At 40.5% G+C, this 23561-nt stretch overlaps 1 protein-coding gene across 2 annotated transcripts; it reads left to right on the top strand.

Annotated features, from left to right (window-relative positions):
• The first annotated feature begins 1447 nt into the window (after nucleotides 1–1447).
• On the top strand, nucleotides 1448–22646 carry LOC137278060 (tetratricopeptide repeat protein 38-like). 2 transcript variants are annotated; one of them, XM_067810135.1, is made up of 14 exons: nucleotides 1448–1762; nucleotides 9001–9078; nucleotides 9514–9595; nucleotides 9960–10128; nucleotides 10677–10850; nucleotides 11830–11905; nucleotides 12623–12742; nucleotides 13575–13634; nucleotides 13980–14018; nucleotides 17345–17426; nucleotides 18023–18188; nucleotides 19600–19756; nucleotides 20274–20347; nucleotides 22404–22646. In XM_067810135.1, exons 1-14 carry the CDS (start codon nucleotides 1712–1714, stop codon nucleotides 22492–22494), a joined length of 1419 nt encoding a protein of 472 aa, XP_067666236.1. In that variant the 5' UTR covers nucleotides 1448–1711; the 3' UTR covers nucleotides 22495–22646. The 2 variants fall into 2 exon arrangements, with proteins under 2 accessions (XP_067666236.1, XP_067666237.1); XM_067810136.1 differs by lacking the exon at nucleotides 1448–1762 and adding an exon at nucleotides 5949–6101.
• Nucleotides 22647–23561: the final 915 nt, after the last annotated feature.

The following is a 23561-nucleotide window of genomic DNA, read 5'->3' as shown; positions in this document are numbered from 1 at the left end:
TGGTGCTTGGTTTTCCAGAAGTTACACCCTCACTGTATGTCAGTTAGAAGTGATCCCCAGTTAACGACACTTGTCATAAGAGCTGACTTAATGAATCAGATGCTCGGGATCAGCTGATTGCATGTCACACCAAGGTGATGTATTCTGTACTAAATGCATGTGATGCCCAGATGATGTGGGCTCATCTGGCTGACTGCCATCCAAAGTTAATGTAGCTTTTGCTGGTAGGATGTCAGGACCTGTGAAGATCAAGGTTAGAATTGGTCTTACACAATCCGTACTTGTCGTAAGATGCAACTTAAGGATCAGGGGGTCAGACTCACCAATTTGATTTGATATCCCAACTGTGTAGATCGATGCTAATGCTGTTGATCACTGGACTGTCTGGTCTAGACATTATTTACAGTCGGCTGCCATATGGATTATTGCTGAGTGGGTAAGCACACCTGGTTGCATATCATTTTAAGATCTTTTAGTTATAAGCGCAGCAGGTTGCATGTCATATCCAGGTGGCGAAGGCGCTGATCTTTGCCCCTAGTTCAGTCTCTGATCTTTGCCCCTAGTTCAGTCTCTGACACAGGTGTTCCTGGTAAGGATGAATTACTGACTATCATTCACCTTCTGGCCAGCACGTCTCTGGAGTTAAGATTTATGGCATGTGCTACTGTGTGAAACTTAATGGGACCACATAAGAGAAACTAAATCACTTCCAAATGTAAGTGCCATAAGGTATTGAGCCCAATCCGCTAAAAATATTCGTTAGTGCGCAAAAGGTGAAAGGAGAAGAAAACTATATGAACGGATCACTAAGAAGCAATGATGGCACCAGCCCAGATGGCATTCTGAGTTGTGCCAACATTGGCAGACATTGGCCCAATGTTGGTAAACACAGACCCAGTGTTGGCCCAATTTCTGAATGCCATCTGGGAGGTAGTGAAAAGAGTAAACTTGCCCTGTTCTAAACGTAACAACAGTTATTTACACAATTTTCATAAATGTGAAGTGTTGCAGCCCAACCCTTCACACACCCAAACTGCTGCCACACGGAATATACAATGCAGCGGACCACGAAGCAATTGCCTGATTCATCATGTCATAAAAAGACCCATATTGAATCCCAAAGTTCAACGACTTTATGACACAAAATTAATTAAGGGAGTTACATATTGGACATTAGAGTGTGCTGAACGTTTATTTGTCATAGACACGTTGCAGGTGGCTCTCTGAATGTTGCTGCCTAAATGCAGCCTGTTTCTCAATCTGTCATCAGCAGATCGTTGATCCGATACCAACAAACCCATCGATGGTCGCCGATGGCATGAAGATATCGGTTCAAACTGCCGCCCTGATAAACGTACGGTGGCAACCGGTAGGCCATCGATGTAAGCGTGCATACGTAGTTCAAGGTCGTCTGCCAAGATGGCAATTGCGTACACATTTAATTGTCAATCCACAACACGCTGCATACTCTCACAGTCGCGTTATTTTTCTTTCCGCCTTGCCCTTTCTCCAGTGCTGAAGCCCCAGATAAAGCAAGTCTTGATTTCTGAAAGTTATGAACACGGAACACCTTTTTCATTTTGAAAGGATTTATTTGTTTAAATCAAAAGTGGTACGCATGCAGAGACGAGTCGCCAGTGTTGTAGGGAATGTCAGCGCGGGGATAATTGACGTTGAGCTGTTGTGTTTTCTGATGTGGCGAAGTTAACTCATGACCAAAAGAATCGACCTTGGAGACGTGGTGAAGAGCGTTTTGTGGAAGGTAACAAGTCGTACAACATGATTGTTGTATCCATTATTTATTACTTCATTCAGTTTTGTGACTTGTCACATACATTATATCACAATATCTATTCGATCCATTGTAACTCACGGCTTGTTTGTCGGAGACTGGAAATAACGAATTCGCACATCTGTTGCCAATTTGTATACTCTAGCATCAAACATCACTCGGTCTGGAACACTGGATTACAGCAGGGTCGTTTTACAAATATTCACACTCAAACAAATAAAACACACAACAACGGCAAACTAATCAAAGGACAAACATCCAAAATGAGTAAAAACTGTATGCGTCATATTAATGTTCAGTGGACCGATACCATACAACGCGTAGTAAATAAAGAATATCAAACAGTTTATGGGATATGTTTATGGTTTATGATCGTGCGACCTCAGTCTTCCCTGAAACGTTTACCGAAAATATTCATAATTCCTAACAATTTTATCGGTATATTTGAAACACTTGTGCAGAAACTTACATCTTTTGTTTAATATCCGATACAGTGAATGTTTGTTGCAGCTATAATGCGGTGGTCGGTAAATAATCGATCCTGGACCAGACCATCTAATGATCAAAAGCATGAGCATCGATCAAAGCAACCGGGATGAGATGACATGTGTCAACCACGTGAGCGAGCCTGACCACCCAATCTCGTTAGTCGCTTCTCATCTGTCATACATGCAGCCTTGTAACATCTGTAATGTTTTGACACATCCGGTGTATACGTCTTCTACCCGACAAATGAAAGTCGGAGAGAACCCGTCATTTTTAATTTAAACCCCTAAATGATATCCAATCGATGTATTTCTGTTGTTTCAGACACTGCCACTTGTAGTGAACTTGTACTCGTGTAAAAGTATTCGTAGCATGAATTTAGACATATTAAATCCGCCAAATACTAATTTGTATTAGATGCTCATGCTGTTGATCATTGGATTGTCTAGTCCAGAGTCCAGCATTTACAGACCGTCGGCATATAACTGGAATATTTCTTAGTGCGACGTAAAACTCAACTCACTCACTCACAACTGGGGATGTTTATTTGTGCGAGTATTTTTGTCTAACGACCCACTCAACATATTGTTATATGGCGGCTGTTTGTATAGACATAATAGAGGGTATATCAGACACTCCAGGGAGCACTGAAATAGGCAACTATTATAAATGACATTTATAAAGCATGTCAGTAAGCTTATCAGCACATCACTATTATGTAATAAGCCCGGGTCCCTCTTATAATGTGCCTATAAACATTCATGTACCTACTGTGTGTTAAAAGGCAGGATGAGAGTCCTTGAATATGTATATTATGCACGAATGTTAAGAAATTGAAGAATGCAGCTTTTGTGGGTATGTACTGGTTAGTGGGTTTGGTTTTTAGCACCTTTCCACAATATCACGAAGGGAGACACCAGAAATGGGCTTCACACGTTCTACCAATGAGGAAAATCGAACCCAGTCTTCAGCGTGCACCATTAGGTTAGCTCACCGTGCCGGTTCTATATACTTAACAGCAAAAGAAACGCAGTTTTCGAAAAAATGATATCTCATAAAAGCGTTCATGTTTATGTCTTCTGTTTACCAATTTGATAAAGATAGAGTTTTGCTCTTCATTACACTAGAATGATGATAATGATAAGCAAATTGGAAGTCACCATTCCATTGAAGTTTGACTGCTTCACAATTTAAAGAATCCTTTCATTTTCATGACAAAGTGTCTTCCTGTTCCAACGGCAAATTTTACGTAAATAAATAGCAAGGCTGTTTTCGGCAAAGTTTTAAAACAGAAAACATAAACATGAACGTTTCGTTTTATGAGATTTGATTTTTTTTCGACACTTGCGTTTCTTTTGCTGTTCAGTATAGCTCAGGTTCAATAAATTTATAATTCTGTACTTAACTAGGATACATTTTGTCGTAACTATGATCTTTATTTTCAATTTTAATATCCAACTCAGGTCGTACTTTAAACCACTTTAGCTTAGGGCTCGAGCATTCTAGGTCAACTGACATATCCTCAGTAAACAGTATGATGAACCTACATATTTTGTGACAAATAGGTAGAAATAAAATACAGGTAACTTATATAGCGGTTCTTATCGAGAATGAAATTAGTCAAACTATGTTCTCACATGCTCACAGGTCAAAATCACTAAAATACCTAATCCAGGTCAAATGCATGTGTGTAACTCGAAACTTCCACAAAGCCCCCTCTTCGTATAGCCTTTGTTGAAAGTACACGCGTGAGCGATTAAGGTTACGCTGACATGGTGTCATACAAAACTTAAACACCTGGCTTTATCTATTTCCTTGTTCCACCAGGGTACTGGATTGTTTTGTGTGTTAGCATAAAGGGGTGCTTTGGTCAGCAGCAATAATCATTGATGTCTATCATTTGCTGGTTTAGTTTGTCTGCATCTTTAAGAAAATTGGCCCGGTTTGTTCAGCTCAAAAAAACCCATCAAAATCTATAACCCTGTTTTGATCAAAGTTGACATCGTAAAAACAAGCATGCAAAAATCTATAATTTTGTTATGATCAAACTGAACGTTGAGAAAGGATGAATGCAAAATCTAGAAACATGTTATGAAAAAACTTAGCACTGTGAAAACACATTTGGAGAGCCCAGTGACCGAGTAAGAAAGTGAACGTTATTATTTTTTATCAAAGCATATCTGTACAAATATGAAAATCATCTCGTTAGTGTATGGGACGTGTTCATTAGGTCAGTGGGTAAGACTAGGTGGTAATCACAGTCACACCTGATTGATTTGTCTGACAACTAGGATGTGTGACTTTTGGGACGTCTAACTTTTGGGAGCAAACCCAACCCATGATAGAGATTAGATAATACGGCAGTATGTACTTAGTCTCATGAGTACAAAAAGTAGGTCCCGTCCGATATCATGTGTCAGCATACGACCAGGTGTCTGTATGTGTGACTGAAATAAACACTGGCGGGATCATACTGACCAGTCAATCAAAACAAGCCCGACCTAGATAGAACAATACATATCGCGTTCCCGAACGGTGTGTCCGTACATCCTCTTACATAAGGAGACATGTTAGTCACATTGACATAATGAAGTTTATTATGCCAAAGGCTGTGCTTAAATCTCTGGGGTGGTGGGGATAGTCCAGTGGTTTACGCGTTCGCTTGTCACGTCATAGTGAGCGAGTTTGTTTTTACGCCGCTTTCAGCAACATTCCAGCAATATCTAGGCGAGGGACACCAGAAATGGGCTTCATATATTGTGTCCGAGTGGGGCATCGAAACAACCACCAGCGTCTATCTTGGATCGGAGATCATATAAAGTCAGCTGCCCAGAACGTGACAAAGAAGTCTGAGTGCGCATGTCCAGACTCGACATGCTGAGTAAGGGCACATCTAAACACTTATTTGTCCCATCATGTGTATTTCATACTTTCAAGCGTGAGCCTGCTCGGTTGACGTGACTATGGGGACGTTTGAATGTCTTAACCTATGGTGTAAAGATGAATAATGAAAAAAGTAAACATAACCTAAAATATCTATTTATGACTAACTTATTTTAAATTTCAATACCGGAGTCTGGTGTAAGACAAATATAGCAACCCTTTCTTTGGTGCATCTGTCGATACCCCTACAGTTGAGGTAGATACACCTCTGAAAGTGTGGGTATATCTCTTATATTCCTACATAAGACGTCTACCATCTACATCTGTCTGTTTCGGGTGAGTGAAGCCCATTTACACCCGTGACACGAGACAAACCTACGCGTGACAATATTGATCGCTACTTATAGTTTTATGCAGTAATGTAATGGCGCTAGTGCAATCTTAAGTCTATCATGATAATTTATATTAGAACCCTCGCATGGCAGTGTTTAACTGTGGGAGAAAGAGTGGTCAGAAAAATACTTATATCTTAGAGAGCAAATGATGCGTTACACTTCTCCGTAAAGATCACTGGAAATATTTAATATCAGTTATGTGTAAAACAAACCCTGCATAGCCTGGATGACCCCTCTTTCACATGAGAAATGCGTATATGAACATCCCTAAACCTTTTGCATTCTAAATAGGTATTAAAACGTAGTTATATCATTGATGAAGGATTTACAACAAACAGCTGACCACCATCCTGCGCTTAGTCAACCATTAACTTCAACTCGGTGACAGGGCTGAGGTCAAGGTTATTCAGCTCGTTTAGAGCAAGACAGTCGCGCTGTACTGCACGTCAGGTGTCTTTTAACTGCTGTTACCTGTCTGACACATCTTGGGCAATATCACTGTTCTAGGTGTTTAAGCTATGCACAGTCAGTGGCGAGATTGTCAGGTAAGCGAAAGCTATACATACTTATATCACGGTGGAATATTCAGCTGTGTTATAACTTAGCATGAAATGAATGTTGTCGGTGTTTGTGGGTTATGTGAACAGATACATTGAATGGTATGCCGTAAATCAATATACGTTTGGATTACCTGTACTACCGAGATTACCATTCGGAATGCGAAGTGTTGTAATCGGTATATACCAGAAACACCCCTCTCCCTCCAACTCCCCCCTCCCCGCCACACACAGACACATCACCCCCAGCCTCTCTTTCCCTCCCCACCTCTCTCTCTCTCTCGACTGTCAGTAAACTATAACCAACAATCCAGTAAATATCTAATCATACTCCTTTTATCATCAGTCTAGTCGGCATTTCAGTGGTTGACGATGGGGACAGAATAGAGCTATTACTCCGAACTATGTCGTTTTCAAAATATGCCATGATTTAGTTCTCCTGAAATGACAAAATTCTTTAAATAGCATCACATACTTGTGCCCTTTCTAAACAAAACAGAACTCAGTCTTAACTGTAATTATATTTTTAAAAGATAATGTTTTCTCAAATCACCAATTTTACATTTCTTTCCTGTAACAACACTTTAGATGGTGTAACATGTTATAAAAATGATATTTCTAGCAATATTGTGTGACAGACATGACGATAAGCTTAGATTGTATGTATATCCACATAAATGTTTGAATTTGCATGGATTTCTTTGCTCAAATAGATTTGTATGTATGCTTTCTAAAAATCAAAGGTAGAACTAAATTTCCATTTTGGATTTTTCAGCAAAACCTCACCCAAGAAAAAATGGTAATGAAAACATTCATACTTCTTGATACAGTATATTTAAATCAATATGATTTGTTAAAACCTTAAGAAAATACAAAAAATATTGTTGTTATGGGAAAGATACGCTTGTTACGGGAAAGACAAAAATGTCGCTTAACATTCTGTTTGTCACATTATATAAACATCAATATATTGAACCAAAAGTGTGAGTTTACACTGGTTTACACCTAAGAATATATTAAGACACGTGCATATTTTATACAAAGATCCCCTGTGAATTGCTGTTTTTCTTTACCGTAACATACACGTTCTTTACAGTAACATAATTAATTCTTTACTGTAACGGTTGCATTCGTTATAGTTAAATCAGTATGTACGTCCAACAAATTGAAAAGGAATTCCTGCATTTTTTAAAATCCTTTCTATTACGTATACATTCTATACACGGGCAAAACTACACTACATGTGCGCGAAACATCACCCGATGTGATTACACTATAGTGTCTCTACAAAATAATACCCGTGTGGGTGTGGAGGACAAACTCGGTACTCGATACCCTAGTTAGAGGTGATGCTGCCTGGTCAGGTGGTTTCACCCCGTGTTGTAGACAGTGTAAATCACTTGTGATGTGCTACACTCAACGTCCTTGTACTTTAACCTATTTGATAGGTAGGAGCTGTGTTATACAACTTTAAATAATCAGGAGACACAGATCGGTTTGTCTAAGGAGAATTTTTATAGGATGGGTAGGTTGCCACATTTCGGTGAAAACACTTCACCTTTGTCGGACTAGAAATGTAACATTATATTAAAAATATTCTTCAAAATACATTTTTAAAAGTGAAACAAAGTCTCATTTTTTTCGAAGGGACTCTAGTCTTTTTAACCAACGATTGTTGTTTTAGAGGATCAAAACCATTTGAAACAATGGTACTCAAAGGCTGAAGGTTCCAAGTGTTGTCATAGCAACGATTCGGGACAAATATTTTCGGAATGAACATTTAATGAGAAGGGATAAACGTCACGTAGACCTGACATGACATGTCTCTATCAATTATTGGTCTTTGCTCACCAGATGCTGTTTTTAATTATTTATTCTCATCATCTACGTATATACACTTTTGTCATTAGCACAATGGTTGACAGAGCATATGCGTTATTAAACATGCAAAGGTTAAGAAAACAGTTGTCCTTACAATCTGTATGGGTTGCTCGTCAGGTCGGAGACTCTGGTGCCACATATGGGTATATATATTGTGCGAAGTCAATTTCTGGTGTCCCCGCCGTGACAAATTGCAAAAGTGACGTAAAACAGAAACCACTCACTCAATCAATCAATTTGTAAGGTATCGTGGTTTGTGGGAGAATGTGGGGATCACACCACCAACCACTGGTTGCTTTCTGATATACGAAGGTGGCGTATCTTGCGATTGAAATTACTGACATCATATACACCACTAAAAGAGACAAAAAGATTTCTTAATGGTACGAAATCTATACTAAATGATGATTCCACCATAACATTCCGACCATGATGTTTATGAGTGAGTATGGTTCCGGCAAATCCACGGTGGGAGGCGCCAGAAACGGACTTCTCACATTAAACCCATGTGGGGAATCGAACCATGCAACGTCTTCGACGAGCGAACGCTTTAACCACTAGGCTACCCACCGCCTTAATGTTTATAAATCACTGTGAAAATGTGATGATACCAGATGTTCCTGAAAGGGGTAGCGTAGCCGGCTTTACCACGTGCAAATGCCCAAACACACGCAAAGGGAAGTCAATTGTTACCCTAAAAACAAAGGTGAGAAAGGTGAGAATTGCGGACAAAATGTAGATACCGCAGGAATGTGTGTGCACGTACAGGGAAGGTCGGAACTGGAAACTCAGCTGAAGACATCCATTGTCATGACACAACCACATGGAGCTCGAGAGTAATATTACTCTATTTATTTACGTAAAGAATGTAAGGTGTGTCGTGGAAGGATGTTTGATAAGGCACAGCAGTCAACAAAATATTATTCATCTATTGTATTGACACATTCATTTATTGTGACTTGTCTTCTCTTTGAATACATGCATGAAATACGTATATTTTGTCCAGGAGTGGAAGAGCCTTGGGCTCCCTCTCTCCACCAGCAATAATGAAGCCAGCAAGATGTTTGATGCTACGCTCACTCAGGTAAGCGGATTTTGTGGTTTAGCTGAATAATACCTACATGCTCTGGTTAGCAGAACACAGTGGAGCTACATGGTACAAAAGCAATTTTCTTGTTTGTCTTATACGCCATATCAATACCAACTCTACCTTCCGATTTGACTGGTTTGGAACAGTACCAAACCTTAAAGAGTCTACTTCAAATGCAATTCCTGAAATTCTTAACTTATGAAGAGGCTTTACCGTCAGAGGTTTAAACTTTGTTTCACGATCATCCAAAACGCCGTGACCACTATGTGAAAATTAGTAAGAATTTCGTTTCTGTGTATAATACCATTATATTCTTATAATGAAAAATCATTCTGCGTTGTACAAAGAACAGGTGTGACTTTACAGCTTATAGACAAGTCTGTAGGTGACATTCCGGGTACCCATTGTGCTGCTTGTGTATGACTTCAGTACGTGGGCTGGTATGACGACACGAGCATCGGTGGCATTGAAACCTCGTTACAGAAGATGATGGACGCTGATCCCAACTTTGGCAAGTTTCCATCATCTATTAATACTCCCAAACCCTAAATAATATCAGTTAATTATTCTTCGATATCACCAGGTACATCGATTTTGTCCTTCAAACTATAAACAAAACAATTATCTTGGTGCTTCTTGGTGCTTGTATTGTTTCACAAGTCATTGTATACAGAAGAGCGACACTGCTATGGTAGGATAACCACATTTTCGTGAACACCTGCTGTTATCACATGCACAAACACATGCATACCTTGACAGCTGGATTTGGGCTAGATGTTTGTCAAAATATATATGTAAAATGCACATTCCTTAACTCATTCGCATCCCCGTTGTGATGCCTGAAATGCAGCGTTAACCGTAATTTCTTGGTTTAGTTATGGGACACGTTCTCAAAAACGGCCTTGACCTCATGGGAACCGGAAGGAATGTCACGGTTGACCAGACCTTTTTGGGGGAGATAAACGAAATGCTTCGACTAGCTGAGACATCCAGTATTGAACGAGAGAAACAGCATGCACGTGCACTGAAGTTATGGTCAGACGGGTAAGATATATTCATCATGGCCGAGTGTAATGTAGAACAAACTGTTGCAGTCAAGTAAATTCTGTGGAAGGTAATCTAGGGACACGGTTCCTATGGTGAGTGAGTGAGTTGGAATTCACGCAAATTTGCGAAAACCAATGATCGTTGTTAAGAGACTCTTTGTTCGTACAGAAATATAATCGTACACTATACAGATTTCGAATCCACGACCATCTGAGTGTCATTGTACAAAACAACCATTGCGCTAAGTTGATTAAAACTTAAACATGGCCAATGGCCGTCTTGGGGCTAAGGTTGTTTTGTATAACAGCACCCAAATCTTGACATGGCTGAGGGGTTTAGTTTTTCCATGCTGTCAGACTAATGCACAAGACGCTAAGTTACCAATTTCAGGGGGATCATGTCACCATGAAATTGTCATGGAGCGTGTTACCACAATGCTAGGAAAAGATACACATTTGCGAAGGAAATTCAAAATTATCATAACAATCATCATCTTGATGTGTGTACTATTATCACGTGTACAAGGCGAATACATTGTTTCCAAGGTTGACCCCGGAAGCATGCAACGTTTGGGAGGACATTTTGCTACAGAATCCCCTGGATATCCTGGCACTCAAGTTTGCACATGACTCGTATTTCTATCTCGGCTACCCCAATCAGAATCGAGACAGCATAGCTCGAGTCTTGCCGAAATGGAACCCAGGAATGCCTCTATACGGGTAGGTGAAACTCACGTGCTGCGAATGATACTCGTTTGATGCATGTCAGTGTAAAACTTGAAATGAAATACTTAGAATAATGCAATACTGTAATAACAAGCGCAACAAACCCAGTTTAAAGGCACACTGCGTAATTGAGAGAAAATGAGCAGTCTTCCTATAGATAATGTATTGTATATGCGTTTGCGTAACACAGGAAACTGCTGGTTATTTTCTCTCTGTTGCGCAACCCAATTTTCGCTACAGTTTGCGTGTGCTCCAACTGACGTCAACTATAATTGAATTGATCGTTTGGGAGTTGTGGAAAGACCAACTGTGGAAACAACCATCAAAGTGTATGGTCTTTGGTCATTCTGTGTGGATGTGTATTAATGAAAGGTGTGCTTAACTGATAGTTAGTTAACAAGATACAGCTGACAGGTAGCAAACTGTAACTTGTACGATTTCAGACACAAAATGTCCATCGACAAATACATATATAGTGTTATGAAACTGTGATTTCATACAAAAAAATGAAAAATCAGTTAAAATACTTTTTTAATTGAAAGATATTCAACATGGTAAACAAGTCTTTGAAGGACATTTAGAAGTGAAATACGTAAGAATGAAGATTTTTATGGATATCAACTTCTTTATTATGAGAACACGACGTTTGTGTTCTCATAATAAAGAAGTTGATATCCATAAAAATCTTCATTCTTATGGTAAACAACTTAGATATGTTAGAAGTATTTGTCTATACAAATATAGACAATGGGTAGAATTTGTTCCAGAATTAAACAGAAAAAGTCCAAACGTATATCAATAAATTATGATATGTCTGTATCGAGATGAATAACACCAAGTCTAGGGAAGATGTTTTCAGAATTTTCTCATCGGGTGCCCCAACAACAATCGCCAAATGAACTTCATCAAACACTCCAAATTACACTAATAGTTTCCATTACGTTAACGCCTTAGTGTCCGTTTCCTCTGGCAGATACCTTGTCGGGATGTATTCCTTTGGTCTGGAAGAGTGCAGCTTGTATGACCAGGCGGAGAGAACGGCCAAGCAGGTCAGCTATAGATCTCAGTTATCTTGGTCGGTGTTTCGCGTTTCTAAAAAGAAATATTCAAAGCTATTGATGCATTAGCATCTGTTTACGTGGAGCTCAGACTGATGATAGCTTCATAATGGGTATGTTAACGTGTAGTCACCTGTGCGGATACATTCAGATATACGTTACGTAATCCATCCTTACAGCGGGGCCATTTCGCTAGACCTTAGTGCTTCCGGTCACGAACAACGTTTCATACTTTTTCGAAAGGTCGCATGGCTGTTAGTTGACAGTAAGGGACCGATAATCGTTGCAGGAATAAGAATAACTCCAAATTAGCGAAGTGTTATAACAACTGGGACTGCCAAGCCTGGTAGTACGCTTCGTCCGGCCTAGTGAAGTCATATTGTGCAGTCGTGCAATTTGGAAACAGAACTGGTTCACATGGGCGGATCCGTGTGTGTGTGTGTGTGTGCGTGCGTGCGTGCGTACATGCGTTTTTTTTATCCCATGGCATATACGCTTATCATCGGAAATCTGGGCCCGAAGTAAGCTAGATCGTCTCCACGTAAACCAAGAAATGATTTTAGTTGTAATGTGATTCAGTTCATGTTTAAAAAATAAACTCACATGATGGAATATGTGTGACTGTGAATGTGCACGACATGTCACTGAAGACGAATGTATGTATGTACTTCGTGTTGAGAGGTATATCCAGGTTGTTGTTGTCTCTAGGGGCTGAATCTGAACCCCCGTGATGCATGGTCCACCCACACGCTGTGTCACGTGATGGAGATGACAGGGCGCCAGGATGAGGGTATCTCCTTCCTAACAGATACTGTCGCGAACTGGGCGGTAAGTGTAGAGGGTCAGACATTGTCAAGAACCTGGTGGTGAGTATAGAGGGTCAGACATTGTCAAGGACCTGGTGGTGAGTATAGAGGGTCAAACATTGTCAAGAACCTGGTGGTGAGTATAGAGGGTCAGACATGGTCAAGACCTGGGCAGCGAGTGTAGACGGTCAGACATGTCAAGCACTAGGCAGCGAGTGTAGAGCGACAGACACATCACGTACTAAACAGTGAGTGTAGAGGGTCAAACACATCAAGAACTGGGCAGTGAGTGTAGAGGGTCAGACACATCAAGAGCTGGGCAGTGAGTGTAGAGAGTCAGACACATCAAGAACTGAACAGTGAGTATAGAGGGTGAGACATGGTCAAGAACTAGGCAGTGAGTGTAGAGAGTCAGACACGACAAGAACTACGCCGGGAGTGTAGAGGGTCAGATTCATTAAGAAATGGGCGGTGAGTATAGAGGGTCAGCTACGTCAAGAACTGGGCAGTGAGGGTAGAGAGTCAGACACATTAAGAACTACGGTGAGTATAGAGGGTGAGACATGGTCAAGAAGTGGGTGGTGAGTATAGGGGGTCAGACACATCAAGAACTGGACAGTGCGTGTAGAGGATCAGACTTATCAAGATATATCTATATATCTATATCTATCTATCTATCTATCTATCTATCTATCTATCTATATATGTGTGTGTATATGTGTGTGTGTGTGTGTGTGTGTATTCCTCATGTTGACACAGACACACCAAATGGATGGATGGATGGATAGATGGAAAGATACTGCAACTTTAATCGCTGTTGATCCTCAGAATAATCTTGATGACTTTGGTTCCAGAGTTGCGGGATGCTTGCTTGTCACAACTACTGGCACTGGGCACTGTACTACATAGAGAAGGTGAATATTATATCCACACTACCGGCTGCATGCTCTTCTGGAAGTTAACCGGATGTGTATCAATACCACCCCGGAATATTCGAGAATTTCTGTTTAAAAATCAGTTAAATCCATGCATCTTTTCTGTTTGCTTTGTGCGCATTTTATCGAAAAGTTTGATTAACCTATATATGATACCGTTGGAATTCTTGATGTTGATGTTGATGTTGATGTTGATGTTGATGTTGATGTTACTGTTTATTTCTAATTGAGTATCTCTCTCTTGACTGCCTAACATGACGAAACTTCAATCATGTGATGAGAATTATTTTATTGAACTGACCACTGATGTATTTCCTTTTCCAGGGTGACTATCAGGGTGCACTGAATATTTTCGACACCCAGGTAATATAAAAGATCTTATTACCCTCGTGGAAGTTTTATAGCTACAATACACATTATACGAGAACATTGTTAGGCACGGTACTGAAGAAGCTGCTGACACAGCATTTAGAGTCTAAAGCGAACAGTAGCCCTTACTATAAGGAATGATAACATCTTAGTGACAATGTATTACCGGTGTGATGGTGTTTTGGAGCTGGTGTAGTGGTAAGAGCGTCCGCCCGGAGAACGAAAGGTAGCGGATTCGATCCCCGACCGCGTCATACCAAAACGAGCTTAAAATGGTACGTGTTGGTCCCTGCCTAGCTCTCGGCATTAGTGGGTACAACAAGGACTGGTCGACTTGGAATCAGTATAATGTGTCTGTGAGGGTATTCATGCCTAACTGCGGCATGGTAGCTCGGTGAGCTAGCTCTATCAACCTAGTTAAAGTCGGGGCTAGTACAAGCTGCCACACTTACAGCTGTCCGGCTTGACCTGATCATGTAAATACTAATGCATGACCGGGGATGTAGAATGGCACGAACGGAAGGTCGAGTTAACTTCATTAAATAGGGTGCGGACAATGTTAGTAATGTTATGTCCATGCGAAACATGCACACATGGATTCGTTAGAGAACTTGTCCTGGAAGATATCGCTTCTGAAAAAACATTACATTTAAAAGAAAACACGTCCATTTCGTGTTTTAACTGAATTATTTATACTGTCATATGTTACCTTGTTTGGTTTACTAACTTCACAACGTGCAGACGCCAGTTACTTTCACAATCCTACTCACTCTCGTTATCACTCTCAACACCCATTTACTGCTGCCCGCTGCCTAAAAGCCCGAATCGGAAACATTTAAACATCTGGAGCTTCTTTTTTTGAAAAAAGTTAGGACATTGCTGACGATTTCTCAACACTGAGATATCATATGGTGACCTTGTCTCGGACATGTTGATAATCAACAGACGAAGGTGCACCTCTTCACACCAACAGACCCAACCAGCTATGGCACGGTCAAGTAATGTATTTAGTATTCAGGTCAAGGTCACGCCGAACAAGCTGTAATTAAGTTACGTATGATACACATCCTTTGAATTGTAGCATAGTAAACTGTCAGTCTAACAGCTCTGTGATATAATATTTATATATGAGCTAGTGTATAATTTCAAATACACTCACATAATGGAATTACTCCACGCGGTATTTCTTGTCAGTGATACAATCATATAATGGTCATTAATATCTGCTTCTACGGAATATACTTCTACGGAATATACTTCTACGGAATATACCCTAGATTGACTACTATGTGACTGAATAAGTTCAGTTTTATGCCGCTTTTAGCAATATTCCGGGGACACCGGAAATGGGCTTCACAAAGGGGTCTTCAGAGTGACGAGCGAATGTTTTAACCATTAGACTACCCCGCCGCTAAAACTACTATGTATGTTTTCAACTGCTGTTATAACGAACTCAAAGAGACCACTATTTTTACTTCGTGAAATCGGTAGTGCGATGTACGCAGCTGAAGATATTTGAAATATTCAGCATGTGACAAAGTGACATGTGAGCAAGTTTAGTTTTACGCCGCACTCAGCAGTATTCCAGTCGGTAAATAATACAGCCAATCACACAATCAAATGATCAACAGCATGAGCATCGTTGTACGCAATCGATGTTTGTATTACAAGGGGGGTATGCACATCAAATGAAACATCGAGAACAAGCAGGGTTGGTCTAAGTTAACGCTCATCACAAACGCATATGCGTTTGTATCACCGTTCCAACTATCGCGCTTACCCCCTTGTAATACAAACCCACAAAACGATTTGACTCTATCATCGGTTGTTAAACAAGTTTTACCCAAAGTTGAATATAATTCTGAGACCTAAATTTTCAAATGGCAAGGTAAAATTGAGGATTCGCAAGTAAAATTTCACTTTATTTGGTTTACCTTTTTGTTTAAAATGAAATTCATCGGTACGTTTACACTGCAAACAGACTTTAGTCGCCTTCTACCACAAACACTGGTTAGTACTAAAGATCAGTTCTCATCCGGATCTTCAACATTTGTCGGTCTGATGTAAGCGTCTTCCGTTATGAACGATATTATTCAGTTTTCTAAAGGCAATGTATTTACATTAGTGGAAGAGGTATATTGGATATAGTGTCTGCTTACATTACTTGTTATTAAATATTTTATCGTGTGTATAGAGGCAGGACTAGAGCTAGCCGACAGATGTTACTTAATGAGTATCACTAACACCTGACAATTCATGCCGCGTTACATCGGTAATTGATTTCCAAGCCTGTGATAGCCAGCCAGCTCAAAACACACACAGGCACACACAGACATACACACGCACGCACGTACGCAAGCACACATGCACGCACGCACGCACGCTCGCAGTATAAAAGTCGTATACTCCCGCTGCGAAAGTCATATCGCCCCCGCTACGCCTCGGTGACGACGCGAAGTGAGAAAAGCGTGCATCGACAAGCCTTTAGTAACGTGCGGTGCATTGAAGTCAAACGATCAGCTGGTGTCAACACGGCTGCAAGTCGATTCGATGCGTGTTGTTTTGTTTTGATTTAGTGAAAACATTCAGCTAGATAAATGCGTTGTCACATCGTGTCTCGGGAAATACGGGGTTTTATCAGTCCCGAGTGAGGTTGTATTCCCCGAGCCGGTGGCACGATGTGATAACGTATAATATCCTATGGATAGATAGGTTGATATATTTACAGATGTAATGACAGACAGGAGGAGTAAGGAGTTACAGGCAGGCAGATTATTTATTTGAGTCTCACATACAAAAATATATTCGATATATATATATATATATATATATGAGAGACTACTGTAAACGTCATCATAAATACATGTAAATCACTAGAAGTCTGTCACAACGGACAATATAACTCACTAGAGAATCTCACAGAAATGAAAAATAAACAAGTATTTGTCTCTAAACTGGATTTCAAATTGGGACAGTCCATTTGAAAACGGGCAATAGATAGGTTGCAAGTATATATGGAGTTGTATGTAGGGACGTAGCAATTTGTATTGGCACAAGACCACAATCTTGAGTTAGTCTGCAAGACAATCATCATTTTAAGTTTACAAATTTCAGTGAATACATATGTTCCAGTTAAACTCTGAGTGTCTGCTTGATGAATCGCTCATTATAAGATTAAGATAGAAGTCTCATTCTTTATGCCTTTTACAATCAGAGTGTCTAAACAGTTATGTGGGATGTCGCCTATTGCTGACAGACAATGACCACATACGTTCATGGTTTGAGAGTTATATACATAGCTGTTACTCTGTATTGCACAGGTTACCGTGAGAAGTTGCAAGTCTGGGGCACTTCTGGACTTAGTGGATGCTTGCTCTCTGCTCTTCAGACTCGAGATGGAAGGTACGCTTGACGTCACGCACGTGATTACACGGCCTATCAGATTTACATGGGTATGACGTCCTCAGACTTTTGACAACCCTGAACAATACATTATCTGCCTGTACAGTTCAATCAGTGGGACAGCCAACACAGTTCGCTGTGCGGAGTGGCGTCCCTTGGCAGCCCAGTGTCAGGTTCGCACCGGTAAAGTTTCAGGATTTGTCAGCACCCGAGTCATGACCGACACCGTTACGACTACCACACCTGAATCCTACATGTAATATATGGAAGCTGCGTTGTATATATGTTGCAAACGTTCAAGTAATATACATACTGTCCTTAAAAAAAACAAAAAAAACAAACAAACACATTCCGTTATCCTATAAAGAAAAGGGGCGGCGGGGTAGCCTTATGCTTTAAGCGTTCGCTCGTCACGCCGAAGACCTGGGTTCGATTCCCCATATGGGTACACTGTGTGAAACCCATCTGGTGTCCCCGCCGTGATATAGCTGGACTATTTCTAACAACAACTTAAAATGAAACCCACTCATTAAACGAGACAAATTTGTATAATTTCAAAGAAGCACACAGACCGAATGTGTACTGTTTACGTGTAGGCGTCGACGTTGGCGAGAGATGGAACGACATATACGACGTTTGCCGACCTCACGTCGACGATCACATTTTAGCATTCAATGACGTTCACATCCTGATGGCGTGTCTTGCCTCCAAACAGCCGGATGCAGCCAAGCAGATGATGGAATCTATCAAACAGTTCGTACAGTAGGTATCTGTAATATATGCACAGTTAAATGATACAGAGGCGCGATCAGTGTAATGATAAATTTAAATGTCCATCAATATGAGACTGAAATACAATACTGTCCAATTTATGACAGTGTGCGTGTACGTGAGAAAGGCTGAAGGTCACGTTGAGATTACAACTGATAGTTCGAGGGCGAAATGCAGTACTAGCGATAGAACACGAGGGAGATAATATTATTGATACTAATTGCACTGTATCGATTGAATAGGGCGTTTTGGGCAAATATTTCATATGCAGGAGAAGTACAAGCGCATTATACACACATCCACTCTCTCTCACTCTCTCTCTCTCTCTGTCTCTCTCTCACACACACACACACACACATGTATATCAGCTAAAAGGGCCATGGACAGTGTAATTATACATGTTTGCCTCGTGAGGAACATATTTATACAAATTATTGTTTAGAATATTAATCCACGAACGACATACATTGATGTATGCTTTCAAAATGGCATTTATGTCATTCCATATTACACTTTCAACAGGCCGGTCTTATATAAACTGGATCACTCTCATTACACTGGACTATAGTTTACCCCGATACATCTCCACTATCTAAAGATCACTTTCATTTGAATCAGAACATCGTATACTCCGATACATCTCTACTATTAATACATCAGTCTTAATTTGTACAAAATATCGTTTACTCCGATACATCTCCACTATCGAAAGATCACTTCCATTTAAATCAGAACATCGTATACTCCGATACATCTCTACTATTAGTACATCTAAATCAGTTTATTCCGAATTCGTTTACTCCGCTACACCTCTGCATCTGGATCTGAGGACAATGACAGGTAGTTGAGTATAATGAAATCCAAGCGACCTTTCTACTTGATGGATACCTATGTTCTTTCATCAACTTTCGAAAACGACTCTTCCTCCTTTCCTTACCACAACGACTCCGAAAATTAAATTGTTCATTAAAAACCAGCACGTCACAGGTATTTCACATGTAATACACACTTACGTTGATTATCTGGATTTGAAGAACTTTTCTTTTGGTTTTCGACATACAGAAACTACATTTTGTAAATCCAAAGATCCCACGCCAAGAATTTAAAAGTCTATTCACTGATTGGCTGACTGAAAAGTTCGTCTGAATCCACCATCTTAGAGAGAGAGAGAAGGTCATAGATCTTCACGCAAGGTTTAAACGAACTGGCAGACTGGTAATAAAATTGCCAAATTATTAAGTTTCTTGCGATGTGAGGTTGACAGTTGTGCTTGTATATTCTGTTATAATGTAGAGATATTAAGTCAGTGTAGGCATAGCTGAAACATATGATGGAAATAGTCAGAATTCTACAAGCACATCCAGTACATGCACCTGTTAACGCCAAGGAAATGTTTCCACAGGAACGGGCGCGGCACCAACCAGGTTGTGACGGAGGAGGTGGGTTTGACGCTGTGTGAGGCATTCGTAGCCTACAAGGACGATGATTTCGCCAAAGCTGTCGACCTCCTGAAACCCATCAGATATAACATCATAAAGATTGGAGGCAGTCACGCCCAGGTGGGGAACTTCATGGTTGTATCCGTGACATCCTCGGTTAGCAAGGATATTTTATCGCTATTACCCTCGACCCATTTGTTGCCATAGCTTCGGATTTTTTGGTTGGTTGTGTGTTTGTGGGTTGTTGTTTTGGGGTGTTTGTTTGTTTGTTCTTTTTTGTGGTTTTAATTTAGCTTAATTATGCCAGTTGGATTATAGCGACATGTAAGTAATCGAGCCTGGACCAGGACAGAGCTAGGATACGATGACATGCATCAACCATATCAGAGAATCTTGCTTCAGAGAAGTCTTATAAGCACCTCAGCTAAATCTACTGTCAACTGTAGTTACACTCATCAGCGAGGGCAATTCTCTGGGACGATAGCGATAAGAAATTAACGTCACGTTTGTTTGTCAGTGGACTGGTGGTAATCGCCATAACCCATTGGTTAACCGAGAATGAGGTGGAGGTAGATCTAAGATCAAAGCGAAATAGGAATTACTTACTTCACTTTAATATTACCCATTCCACTTTTAGCGGGACATCTTCAACCTGTTTTTGATCCAAGCTGCCATCAAGTCCCCATCAACGGAACACCACAAGCTCGCCAGGTAATACCTAAGCCTGGGCCATCACCACGATAACAGCGAATCCGTACCCTTTGTACAACCTACCTCATTTTCCTTGCGTATTTTAGAGTCAAACAACCTTAAGCTGGTTTTCCCGAAGACGTGTATTACATGCTTACATATTAAGAAATGCTATACATGTTGTCGGTATGTATACATTAGGTTTCTTCTTAATTCTCCTTACGTCAATTAAATATCAATTACCTTAAGAGATGCTTGACCATTTAGACCCCGATGAGGTAGCCTAGTGGTTAAAACGTTTGATCGTCACGCCGAAGACCCGTCGGGTTCGAGTCCCCTCATCGGTACAATATGTGAAGTCCCTTTAGGGACCAGTGGGAATTAGGCGTTTTGGAAAGTAACCATTTCCAGTGTAATTCAAAAACAACTACGTTGGTAACGGCGCAGTAGTCCAACGACGACGACGACCCTCCAACAAGTCCTGGCCAGTAAAACTATGACGTGTTTTTTTTAGCGAGACTGGTGGTAGTTTGGTTTTACGTCGCGTTTATCAGTATTCCAGCAATATTCCAGCGGGTTACATCAGATATGTTCTTCACATATTGCTCCTGGGCGCGTAATCAAACCGGCTCTTCGGCGTGAAGACCAGATGCTTTAACCACTAGGGTACACCATCCCTCGTGAGAGTTGCTGTTTCCCCTACTAAGCTGTTTCCCAGTATGCTTTGAGCGACCCAACTTTCGAAATGCAAGACGGGGCTAAGCTTACTTCCGGTACTAGATACATATATTCAAGATGCCGTTCTGGTTCCAAATTGGGCTACCGCGAAATACGACTTCACTAGACAGGACTAAGTGTCCCACCTATCGCAATAGTTGGCTACTGTGTGCATGGTTTGATCGTAAATTTGATATTTCTTCCGGGGTTATCGGTTCCTGACTGTCAACTGACAACAGTGAGACCATTCGTAATCTTTGTTTTTCACCAAAGCACTTAGGTCTCGCGAAGTGCCGTGGCCTTCTTTCGGATCCTATTTTTTTTGTACTGATAATGCAAGTCATATATCTAACCATTCATTTCCGCTGTCATGTAGCACAGGCCACTGGTCCCAAATGTAGAAATGTAAAGACTAATTATAGAAAGGTCACCAGGTAACCAACCACTAGACACAAACGTTTATTCTTCAGCGGTGAAATCTTTGGCTCGCTATATCATTACTCAGTAATTCAGACAGTCGTCAAAATCAATGAGCAGTTTACTGTCATAACAGCTGCCATGGCAACTAAAAAATGCGAAGTTGTAATCACATGTATACTGACGTTCCCAATCCATAATACCGAAGTCAGATTGGCTACAATGGACTATTACGACAACGCGCATGCCCTTATGTTAGACTGACGTTATGTCTCAGATATAAAGTTGTCTTATTTGAAAATACATAAAAAGTGTTTATCTACGACACAAATCCCAATGAGGTCCAGAACAAGCCTTGATTAATGGCACTGTGGCAATCAAACCCTGAGTTTTGCTCCCATATATTTACTGACTAGGATCTGAGTCACCTACTTGGTGTGGAGTGTGTAGCTGTTTGTGAGCGTCATTGTGCTAGCCCTCTGACATAGCAGGTAACAGTAAAACTAGTTGTAGGATATACCATACACTTGCACAAGTAATAACTAATAGCTTAAATGATAATTTCTAAAAAAAGATTAATTAACCCTTCAACAGATTTGGGACCTTAGATGTTCTGAGCTCTTATCTAGATTTGCCCCTTGAAGAGATAGAATTACTATACACCCATGGGCTTAGCTAGCTTTCATTACAGTCTTGTAGCTAGGTTGCATATCCCTGTCAGACACATTATACTGACTGACTTGTAAACACGGGATCGAATCACGATACCGCTAGGGGATGTCTTCACTAACATGGGCTGGAAACATCCGATATTTCGTGAGGCCAATTATATATTTCCGTTACACGCTTCGGAGTTTGTTGTGGTGACGCGAGTCGTGTCGGGTTAGGGCAGTAGACCCAGTGTTACGGTGAGTTAATACAGGTTCTGGTTTGTTTCCCCCAGGTCGCTGTTGATGGAAAGGAAAGCCCTGAAGGAAAACGCCCCAATGACAGACAGGCTTATTGCCAAGGCCATGGCTGTCCACGCTGATTGAATATACGGCATCGTCGCGGATTACCGAGATCCTATGTGGAGCTGACCCAAGCCTTACTGACTGAACGTCCAGTATCCCCACGCAATACGATGAATGACCCATACAATCGGTTTATTTACCTCAGCACTCAATATCTGAAAATTGCAAGGAAATCACAATTGTTTTGTTTTATATAAGTAAAATGTTTCAGGATATATAAGTAAGCAAAATCCACAATGAATTGTAAATGACTGATGAAAAGGTGACACATCTGCATCATGCAGTGGAATTATTCATTGTCCAGAAACAACAGAACAGTTGCAATGGCCGTTTCATCCAAACAGCACCTTTGATTCATTTGATTATGACTCGACGAATGCAGAGACGATTTTAAAATCGGGCACTGTGATCGATGACAGAAAGTGAGAGTTCGACCTAAAGTCAAATGTCTCGCTGATGACATTCGACAGGACCATAAAATGTTCCCAAATCATTGCCCATGTATTTTCTGTCGTATTGACTTGATGAGTTATTATTTTAACAGTTTTCATAACAATGTCCGTAATCTGACGTAACATCACACGGTTACGATAATCAGCAGTCACTCACTCGCTCATTCACTGTGGATGTATTTATCATTGGTTGTTTTTTCATTCCTGTACGAATGGCAACTGATTTTCAAATTGGATTTCAGCAATAATTTTATCACATGCAAGAACATTACTAGCGTTTTCCCTTCAACGCGCTTGTTGACTCTAAAGGCCATACAGAAAATATATGGTTAAAGGACAAATATCTCACGTTGTCACTGTGTATCGTATAAACACCACCTTTGAAATATCTGTACCTTGGGCATGACGTGCGTCTCTCGAATACTTTCATCAAATAAAAGTGGTAAACACTTGCAATGATCAAAAAGAAATCTCCGGTCAAAGCAGAGGTTTTGTACCATTTCAGCTGTACGCGTATGTTTAATTACTTCCAAATAACGATGATACCATCAAAACACATGCAGCGGCAAGTCAGTTGTTATTAGCAGAAACACAGGACAATGTCTTGCGTTAAAGTAGGGCGTTGCTTTGCACACC

Source organism: Haliotis asinina, chromosome 3 (genome assembly GCF_037392515.1).
Source record: "Haliotis asinina isolate JCU_RB_2024 chromosome 3, JCU_Hal_asi_v2, whole genome shotgun sequence".
Lineage (NCBI taxonomy): Eukaryota > Metazoa > Mollusca > Gastropoda > Lepetellida > Haliotidae > Haliotis > Haliotis asinina.
Note: the sequence above shows the minus strand (reverse complement) of the source record. Positions and strands in the feature narration are given on the sequence as shown.